The sequence below is a fragment of the Colletotrichum gloeosporioides genome (assembly GCF_011800055.1).
Source record: "Colletotrichum gloeosporioides strain Lc1 chromosome Unknown consensus_35, whole genome shotgun sequence".
Taxonomy (NCBI): domain Eukaryota; kingdom Fungi; phylum Ascomycota; class Sordariomycetes; order Glomerellales; family Glomerellaceae; genus Colletotrichum; species Colletotrichum gloeosporioides.
In genome coordinates this window covers 1-10,768 of record NW_025544680.1, presented here as the reverse complement: position 1 = coordinate 10,768, position 10,768 = coordinate 1, and the positions used below count along the sequence as shown (strand labels likewise).

Sequence of the window (10,768 nt, the reverse complement as noted above, 5' to 3'; positions counted from 1 at the left end):
CCCCCCCCCTTCTCCATGAGCGTGCACTTCGATATGTCTGTGGGCATTCATGTTTGATTATTCTACAGACACACAGCAACCGATGTACAGATAGGTACTCTGTATGGCGGAAGCAAATGCATCCAGCTGGCATGCACAGGAACTGGAGCTCTGCATTGCATCTGCATACCTACTGAGGTTGAGGTGCTCGCCTGCAGCATTTCAAAAGCAGCCACAACTCAACGCCCATCTTTCCCCCGGCCAGCGGCAGCTGCTGGACTTATGCAACTAGCCAACACTGATCTCCAGATCTATTCCATCTTGGGCTTGGTTTTCTCGACACTCGAGAATCGTTGCAAGGTGGGCGGAACGGGATCAACGGTAATGGAATGGCCGTTGCGCTTGTAACAACTGTTTGGGGCATTTCGTTGCTTTTGCCTGCTTCTTGGGTTTTTCTCTTCTTTCTTTCTTTTTGATTGCCCCTCCTCAGAGGCTTGTGCTCCTGATGTCGTAATGTGCCTGGACGGCGGCCAACGGACTGGTCTTTGGCGGCATAGCTGCAGGCCTGGCTGAGGCGAGATCGAAGCTTAGGAAAGAAAGCCAGTGAGGCCATCAAGCGAGCCGTGTGGCGGTTGCAGCCAACGGAAGCTGGCGCCCGGGCCAGCAAAAAGTTGAAGTTGCAGAAGGGGTTGCAGACGATTGAGGGTGTTTGGGGGACGGCTTAATAATAGAAGCCAACGGGAGAAGCCTCAATTCGCCGTGCCACCTCCTCAATCCTCTGAAGGTTGGTCCTTGGCTGATCCCGAGCTGCAGTGCGCGCAGGCTGACTATTGAAAGACGACGCGAGCAAACAAAGCATGCTGCATGGCGATTGTGGACCAAGTCATAGGGCGAAAAGTATCAGACGACGAGAGGTGCGGGCGGGCTGATTGACACGACACGCGACGGTTGAAACCAAGTCGTTTCTGGTTTCCGTAGCTCGGGCTATGGCTGTCACGTCAGGTGGTATCGAGGTTTGTGGGCCTGGGGTAAAAGTACAGTACCTTTGTACTGTAAGCGTCAGGCAGTTTGTCCGGGTCTCGGGAGTTTTGCTGTCGAGACGGCTGTGGCTCGATCTTTGTTGAACAAGTGGTTCCATTGTCCTCAAGACACCTCAGATGAAGGTGGTGATTCCTCAGTGCTCCCCAAATGGTGTTGGTCTGGCCCTCTTGATCAGCGGCCAAGCTTCCGCCGACCCCAACAGCCTGCAGCACGGCTCGCCCAGTACCCTGCAGTTTGTGCAGCCGGAGCTAGAACCGCAGTCAGTGTACGTAGTGTTCGCGATGCGGAAGAACGGGTTACTAAGTAGGGTAAGGGATAGATAGGTAGGTACATTGTAGCCTTCTAGCGGTGAACGAACGCCTTGCCCCTGAGCGAATGACTTGACTTGACTTGACTTGACTTGTCATGACTTGGGTGGCACCATCACGCTTTGTCGGGGTGATTGTCATCAATCGAGCAAACGTCTCACGCAAAGAAGTCTGAAGTCTAATAGAGCGTAGAGTCTGCAAATCTGAAGGCGCCGTCTGGAGACGACGGGCAAGACGAGACGAGGGGAAAAGGCTTGGTTGGAACTTGGAACAAGGCACTTGGAGGAGCGAGGCACGTACCCGGCCACTTCATCTAAATGAAAATACGACTTGGAGACCCGAAATCCCCACTGAGCTACGTTTCAGCTAAACGGCCCCCCGCTACAGCGCCACCGGGAGTCGGACAGCTTCGAAGTTCGGGCATATCCTCATCAGCCAAACAGTAGTCGTGCTTTCGTAGACTTCGCACCCTAAAGCTACTCGTCACGATCCATGTGGTCGATCCTGCGGCCCTCGACTGCCGCACAACTTATGGAGCAACAAGGTCGTCGACGACTGCAATTCGGACCTTGTTTGTACCCAGCGCTACTCTGTACTGCTACTGTACATACTGTACCTATTGTGCCGTGCCGCCTTTGGTGGATTGCGCCAGTGACGGTCGTCATGATATCTACACATGCTTACAGAGTATTGTAGTAAACATTCGCGCAGGACTCGACGATTGCAGACCCAACAATCGCCGTGATTTTCATCAAGTGGTTTCTTCAACCCATTGATTTCTCGTCTGACCTGGTCGAGCCCAATCTCGGGCCATCGGGCTGCCAGGTGGGCCGCAACTCCATCCCGCTCATCGTCTTTCTGGACGGGACTTCCTGGCTCGCATTCAACTTTCAAGGCCCAAGAACAGCCTCGCTATCAACAGCCCTGCAAGTTACCATTGCGACTCCGTCAGCGCCTCAGCCTGGCAACTCTGCGAACTCTTATCGAAATCAGCAAGACGCGATCCTGCAGGTCTTGATTGCCTGCTACTGCTGTTGCTTTGTCGGTTCCATCCTCGTTTGTCTTCAACTAGTTGACTCCTCCATGTCCTGCACTGGCTGTAAAAGTGAGGGCGTCACGGCGTTCACGCCAACGCCCTACGAGTACATACTCACGCCGATCAGGGCATGCTTGCGATAGCTACCGCTCCCTCACGGTTACACAACACACAGACTTGAAGCTTGCTACTCAGCTTAACTATCGGACGACGATGATCACCGCCAAATACTGCACTCTGCTCCGGTACTTGGGGTTTTTGAAACCCACACGCCTCCTGGATCTGACGCTCTAATCATAGCCTTCCTTTCCTGGCCTCGGGGGGACCCTGTGAGAGCCTGGGAAACGCTGTTCAACATGAATTTAACAGATTCGCTCCTGAGTCCTGTGCCCTTTCCTACAAGCGGCACAGCAAGCGAGGCAGGGAGCCCACGTCGATTGGAACTCTAGGAGGAGAACCATCGTGCCACGTCAAACTTGACTGACAGCTCAGATGTGCCTCGCCAAGCAGCTCCTGTTTAATGCCGTCGCATGGCGCGGCACAAGAGAAACCCGCGCGCCGTTTGGATCTGTGTTTGCTGCCAGACAGACTGACTTTGAGCGCGATCTCCCGACGACTTGAACAAGAGCGCAGTGCACGACAGGCGGCCGGAGCTAGGTGTCGAACGGGGAATTAAAGCCCACTGATGCGCTCGCTAAAGAAGCCCTGTCCGGTAAAGCTGTTGGCTGGCAAGACTTGGGGGTAAGGTTGTTGGATCCCAATGCTACGCTGTCATAGTCTTCCCAACTGGTTGATTGCAACCTTCCAATTTGGACTATTGATTCCGGAACCGTTTCCACCGTTCAAGTCGACTTTGACAAACCCACAAACGCAGGCCAAATCATTCGATGTTGGATGCTCGCCATCTCCAAATACCAGCATCTGGTCATTGACAGGCTTTGGGTACCTTACGGACCCGCCGGAGAATCCCCCCTATTCTCGACGGTCAACCAACTCGCCCACATCCAGCGTGAATGGGACGCTGCGGAAGACCACGTCATCCTCGGTGTTGCGCATACCCACGTGTGTTCTCCTTGCGACACTCACAACGTGCAACATGCCACGGCAGCTCCCTGTCTTCTCAATCGCCTTTCCCGGGCAATCAAATTGCTGATCAAAACCGTCCCCACGAACTGCCTTACGCAAACCATCATCGCATTGACATGGCATGCTGACAGCACACACACACCTACACGCCTCTTCCCATCCATCCGTTCTCACTGGACGGATATAATGGGACGTGGCAAACGCCAGATCAATGATGCTAGGATGGGCCTCGCAGCAACGAGACCCAGAGGAGAGGAGAGTGCCCATGCGCAAGGTGGCATTCCAAGCACTCGGAACTCAGTACGGACAATACGTAGCAGAGCGAGCATCTTCGCTTACAGCGCAGGGTTGGACTGCGAACTGAGGACCCGAGAGCCGCAATCAGTGACGGCCGTCAAGTACGCGGCCGCCCTCCCGAACACGACTTCAGATTCAGGACAGCAGACCATGCCGGCGTCCGCCCGCCCGCCTTTCCCCCAGGCCGACATGCCGTGATTATTCTCCGATGCGCGGCCAGATGCACACAGGCTTCCAACTGTCGTGCTGGTTCAGGTGCTTCTTCTGCCAATTGCTATATTCGTAGATGTTGTTACACGGAGGAGCCTCTGCTCAACCCAGTGAACATCTGCTCTGATAGCCCAACTATGAAACGTAGCTGTTGGCCCTCGTTCCCCCTTCAACTTTCTTCTCTACAGACACATTCCCGTCTGGTTTGCTTCGCCGGCCTCAGGTACTACACAATACAGAGAGACTCGTTTCAGTTCCCATTGGCATGGCCCTGGTTCCTCGCATCGCGTAGCACACAGCCTTAGACATCATCCCATCATGCCTCGTCCTCCCCCCCCCCCCCCCCCCCCCCCCCCCCCCACCCCACAACCAACCCCCCCCCCCCCCCCCCCCCCCCCCCCCCCCCCCCCCCCCCAACAACAACAACGATCCGGGGAAGCCCGCCGCGGCCTAGCAACATCCATGCATCGCCGTCATGCTGCCTCCTTACTATCGCAGCCTCAGTAATCAACCATCAACCCACAGATAGAGTTCCTTTTAGAAATCATCCGTCAAACTAGTTTTGGTGGCTACCATTTCTAGCAGGGTCTTGTCAACTTGATGCAGACCGCCCCGGCCTCCTTCCGCCACGGTGTTTGTCAGTTGGTTTTCCACCCCTTCTGACAACGAACATGTCTTCGACCCATCACATCGCATGATGGCAAAGAGATACAAGATGTACCAAGCGGATCTGCCTAGTCCTCCATATCCCCGCCACACATCTCCGTCGATGCCAAAAATATCATCACAAGTCCGATTGATAGCCAGGGGCGGAGAGAGACGCTTAGGCTCTTCATTAAAGGGCGTCTGGCACACATAATGCGCCACGCGCCGGCTCATCCGTCCGGTCAAATCAGGACCCTCATTGAGCCGCGGCTGCGCCAGCGTGGATGTCTCGATCTGACTGACCCTCTTCCACCCCTTCTCGTCCCAATGATAGGCAGGGTGATATGTTTTTCCAGAAATAAACTTGTGCCCGTCAGCAAGCTTCATACGCAGACCACATGTCCTTCATTCTCCGCTTGAGCTCGGCAGGATCATCAACCTCCTTCGCCACGCAGGCGCTCCGAGACAGACAAGCTAGGTGCTGAGTAGACGCCAGGCCAAACGCTGATTTCCCCTTTCCTTCTTGTTGAGGAGTTAGTGTGATATGTGTGCATTCATGCGGCAAACCCCCGCAAATGATGAGAGTAGATAGAAAGGTGACATGTGGCTTGATCGCCAGGCCCGAGGCGGGACATCGGGGCCGGTGTTAATGTCACGAATCAGGTTCGGGCCTTTCTGTCAGGTCAACTACAAACAGCCAGCACTACGTTTCGTCAAGGGTCACGGTAGATATACGATGAAGAGAATAGATGTTGGTACAGCGCTCAGCTAAGCTATGCCGGCAATTAAAACAACAATACAAGAAAGAAAGGCTTCTCAGATGTACTCAACCCAGACCTGCTGCCCAAATAGCTAGCTCCCCTCAATACCACCGAGCGCGCAAGAACTCCGTTTGCTTTTTATACCGTGTCCCGCACTTCTCTTCCGACGCCAAAGCCCGTTTATCGCCAAAATACCATGATGTATGTTGAGTTGATCTAAGCCGCAACGCTGCTCTCCCGCTGTCGCTTGGCAATGTAGTATGTGATGAGGTTCTTGGGATCGTCCTTGGCGCCCTTGATGAGCTCCCAGAAAGCCCCGTCCCCAATCCGCGAGTGAAGCGCCACGCACAGCTGCACGGCACCCATGCGCACTCCCGAGTCCGTGGATTCGAGGCACCGCCCGGCAAGGCCGGCAAGCTGAGCCAGTTCACTCTCCGAAGGCACGAAGCCGGTGCGCTTGTCGAGCAGCTGCTTGAGCACGTGCAGACCCGTCGCGAGACAACGACTGCCCTCAACGGAATTATCCTCCTTGCCATGCAGCTGTTTCGTCATCACGACGACGATCTCGTGCGGATCGCCTAGGGCCACAAGCTCCTCGGAGAGAAGCTCAAGGCCGCTGACGATGCGAGCCCGCGAGTCGTAGGCGCTGCGAGTCTCCACAAGCGACTCAAGTCCCCGCGAAACGTGTGGCTGAAAGTTGTCTCGCTCCTTCTTGAGCAGAAGCTTGATCGTCGCTAGGATTTGCGCCTTGACATCTTGAACCTTGTCCGGCGCGAGAGTAGCGAGCGGTGACTCGAGGTACTCGAAAAGCCCACGAAGAAGAGCTTCAAATTTCTCATCAGTGAAAACGGCTTTACCGTCTCTGATGATGGACTGGAGCTTTCTGAAACCATGGACATCCAGGGACTTCGCCTTGACTCTGGTGACTCCGCTTTCCAATAGTTTAGAGGTCTGCCGCGCCTTATCCGGCGTCTCGGGGACGCCGTTGACCTCGTCGTTGATAGGTGCGGGTGTAGGAATTTCATTGACCGGCTTATCTTCAAGGACTGGACCGGTAGGGCTGGACTTTTCCACAGGCTGATCTTCGGTGAAGGGATCTTCAAAGACCTTCAGCCCGTTGACAGGCGTGGTTCCAGGCTGAAGCTCCAGCTCCTCAACCGGGGCTGGTTCTGAAGCTTGCGCAACGTTGTCAGCTAATTCTGCCGGAGCACCAGCAGGCTTATCATCAGGCTTTTCGTCAGGCTCATCGGCAGCGGGAGGCGCAGGCGATTCTCTGGCATCCTCCGGAATGATCTCTGCAGCTGGCTGGAGTGAAGGCGCCGGAGAAACTCTAGCTTCCGGTTCTGGCGTAAGCGCTGGCGTAGGCTCTGGAACACGCTCCACCGGCAAAGGAATTTCTACAGAAGCCGCGGCATGGTCTATGATCATCGGCTCCTCCGACTGAGCGCGCTTAGGCGGCGACGCTCTTAAGCTTGCCAGATTTGGCACGACCAGGGTGAGATCCTCGTTGTTGCCGGATGGGCTGCTAAACGGCATTGCAGTAGTGGTCTGCGATCGTTTAGTCTTTGCGGGACTAGTCCTCGGGGAAGCCCCATGAGGAGATGAGACAGATTTTGAGAGCGCCGATTTCGCAACCGGGGATGCGACACTGGATTCGCTCGCATGAGGCGCATGTCCAGGCCGAGGCCGAGAGGGAGCTCTGCGCGGCGAGGCTTCCGTCTTCCGCTTTGGCGTCGTCCTGGATCGAAGGCTCTCTGGAGATGGGGCCTCGTTAGAAGGTCCATCGTGAGTCCGCACGGAGTATGGCCCCGCAGTGGCAGGTCGGGCAGCCATTTCCGGCCGCTTCTTTGTGGGTCTCATGGGCCGGACAGACATGCCTCCGGACACGGTTGTCTTTGCTAGAGGCGCCGGGCCTGTTGACGCTGATGCGCTAGGTGCTGCGGGCTGAGGTCGAACAGGAGAAAGATTGGCCATGGCAGATCCTGGGCGAGGTGGCAGATTTCGATTAGCCATGTTCGCCTTCTTCTGCGCCATCATGGTCTCCCGTAAACTCGGCTTGGTGCTGCTCATAGTGCTCTTAGACAAACCAAGACCTGGCCTGGCCCTTTCGGTCTCCGTCCTCTTGGGGGCATTCGGGTTGTTCGGGTCCTTATCAAGTAGTTTCTGGGCAGTCGGCTCCAATGTATCCTTGAGCCTGCGATTGTGTTAGTTGGTCCAGGAGGCACTTGACAGATCCACTTACGCCTCGGCTCTGGCAGGCCAGATCTGGGCGAACACCCAGTAGGTACCACGCATTCTCTCTCTCACTCCTGGGTTTGCATCGTTGAGGCCCCTCTTGATGGACTTTTCCACCATATCCAGCCCACCACCGTGCTCGATGTGGCTCTTATGGTGGGCTTCTTTGTTCAAAAGAGTCTTCAACCAACCCGTCGCGTATGTCCTAGGCTGGACGTTCTTGTCCTGGCAGGCCATCCAGACATGCTGCATGATTCGCGAGCTGTAAGTAACTCTCGAGATGATAGTGTCGACGGTAGTGTTGGCAAGTTGGGAGCTGATCTTCTTGGTTGCGGCCGAGAGCTTGATGAAGGTTTGCATAAGAAGCTCCACCAGAGGGTCCATAGCAGGACCGAAGGTAATGGCAATATCTTGCACCAAGCTGCAGCCCTCCTTTGAAAGACTGGTTCGAAGGGAGTTGACAGCTTTAATGATTCCGTCTAGCAAGCCCTTGAGACCCAACATGAAGACGTCAGGGTAATCTTGGGGCACGTTTCCGGCGATAAGCTTCCGCAGCTTTGTAATGCTCTCCTCGCGCTTCAGCCAATTCTGCTCCGACTCCCTTCCTTCGAAGTACAGCATCATTTCCCTGAAAATGTCGTCAAGTTCACCCTTAGTGTTGACATATGCCGGTTCCACCTCAGTCGGCTTCTCGCCCGCGGGGGTCACGGGTCGCTCGCTCGCCAGAGACGATACGCTGGCAGCAAGCTTTGGTCTTGCCATTGGAGCCGCTGCAGGCTCATGGGGAGTCTCGGGTCGGTCGCTACTCGGCGCAAGCGCCTTGACGATGGCCTGCTCGATCGCGGGACGAACCTTGAAGTTTTTGAGCTGTCTCTTGAGGTCTGTTTTGGCTGTGCCAGGGGCGTTTCTGTCACGCAACAATTAGCGCACATTTTACGGAGGAAGTTCGTCTGCCAGATGCCACGTACTGGAAAAGCTCGATGACGGTGGTTTTGGCGACATCGCGCACCATGCCGTCGGCGTCCTCAAGAAGCTCCATAAGAGTCGGAACGTAGGCGCGAAACTGCATGCCTTGCTCTTGGTGCATGTGCAACAACCAGTGCATGCCAGCCTCCTTGGCGCGCGGGTTCTTGCCAATCATGGCGACGTTTCGCACCGAACGCTCAACGTCAATTGGGGCGGCTGAGTATATCGTCGTCAAGGCTTGCGACGCGAGGCTCCTAAACTTCTCTTTCTGGTCGCCCAACTTGTCGATGACCAACGGCAGGGTGTGCTTCGCCTCCTTGGCGATGTACTTGGGCTCCTGTCGTGACAGCCTCGTGAGCAGGTGATTCAAAGCCGTGAAGCCGGCGTTGACGAGCACTGCATGTTGGGAAACGGATGCGGTGCGGAGGCCGTCGAAGATGAGGGGGATGAGGACGTCGGGGACATTGTGTTGCTTGATGCCGGATTTGATGCCCGTAACGTGTTGGACCTTGGTATCGATGCTGGCCTCGGAACGGAGGATCTTGAGCAGGTCGTCGACCTGGTCCTCGGTGATTTTTTCCGCCATTCCCCGCAGAACGAGGGTTGCGCTTGGAGTCGGGTGTTGATTTTGAGCCTGATAAGAGCAAAGGGGATTGGTCAGCTGGTGTTTATCCTTTCGACGTCGCCGTCGTGGAGGTTGCTCAACGGGCTATGGTTCGCGCGCACGAATGTAAATCCAGCCGGACAAGATATGCGACGAATGATGGACAGTATGACGACGAGAGACGGAGCATGAGTCGTTTAGCGCATCGGGGGGAGGGGGAGGGGTGGTTGTTTGACACTGGGCGACGGGAAAGAGGGAGCGAGCGAGCAGCTTACGATTTGAAAGTCGCGTCGGTAGGTTGTCGTTGGGTCGGCACGGAGGAAAGTCTCAGTGCGAAGAAGCGCGGCGAACGTATCGCGCCGGGGACGGAGCGTGCAGTGCAGCGCAAGTACGGCGTATGTGTGTGGTGCGTAACCGACGTTTGCACTTTTTTGCGCGCAGGTGTTGTGATTGTTTGCAGATGTCTCGAGCAGCCCGACATAGGGGGGGCACTTTGGGGGGGGATCCCAAGCCGCAGTTGCCCCGTGCCACGGGGACTTGTTGTGCTCGACTCAAGGTTATTACACCTCTTCCGGGGTCCCAGAAGTTAGTGCGTGACTTTCAAGCAGATCTCATACCCAAACAGGCATATTTAGCGGCAGTAGTAGTACTTCTAAATAGGTGTAGATTTATATATATTACTAGTATTAGATACTTACTCCCCCTACATTAATAACTATCTGTAATCTTTATAGTATCAAGTAGGCAAGCTAGAGGAGCTACAACAGTAATATAGTATACTACACAGCCTAGACAGCATCATAAAGCCTAGGTTTTAATAAACTCTAAATATCATAATACATTTTAACCCAATTTTTCATCCAAAACTAAACGTTCTCTACTAGGTTAAGGTCTAGCAAGTATAGCAGCTAAGTAACTAATATAAAGCCTATTAAGTATATAGTATCCTTTATATTAAAGGCTTAATAGGATAAGGCGTTATCTTACTAAAAGAGCTTATAACTATTAAGGTACTTATAATTAAATACCTAGACTATAGGTAGAATAAAGAAGATATACTTATATACTAATATTCTACTTTATTCTTATATCTAAGTAAATCTAAAGCCTTTTTAACCTCTTATAAAATAGCCCTAAAACATCTAGCTATTAGGGCAGCATTAAAGTAGTATAAAAGTCTTAAGATCTTCTATATTATAGATAGTAATCTATTTCTTCTACATAAGGTTATTTATAGCCTAAGTCTTATTAGAAAAGATTATATCCTCCTAATCTTATAGCTATAGCTATATATATAGTATCTATTAGTAGAAGGTTATATATTAGCGTTAATTAGCTTAGGTATGTTTGATCTTATGCAGGTGGAGGTAGTATTAGAATCCTAGGTCTTAAAGTGCTTAAATAAGTACTATTTTGCTATATATAGATAAACTAAGTAGTAGAAAAAATTATAGATTATACTATAATATATTGCGGTAGTAATTATAGCTTATAATCTAGGCCTTAAGTTGATCCTATTAGCACAGGTATAAGAGTATTCAGGGGCGTAATATATACGCCTATATAGTATAAGGTTATAGATAGGCTTATATTATAATAA

At 53.2% G+C, this 10,768-nt stretch overlaps 1 protein-coding gene across 1 annotated transcript; it reads right to left on the bottom strand.

The window, feature by feature from the left end:
* Positions 1–5,579: 5,579 nt before the first annotated feature.
* On the bottom strand, positions 5,580–9,150 carry GCG54_00008002 (Protein STU1; the record flags this gene model as incomplete). Its single annotated transcript, XM_045407975.1, has 3 exons — positions 5,580–7,557; positions 7,606–8,505; positions 8,567–9,150. 3 exons carry the CDS (start codon positions 9,148–9,150, stop codon positions 5,580–5,582), a joined length of 3,462 nt encoding a protein of 1,153 aa, XP_045265647.1.
* Positions 9,151–10,768: the final 1,618 nt, after the last annotated feature.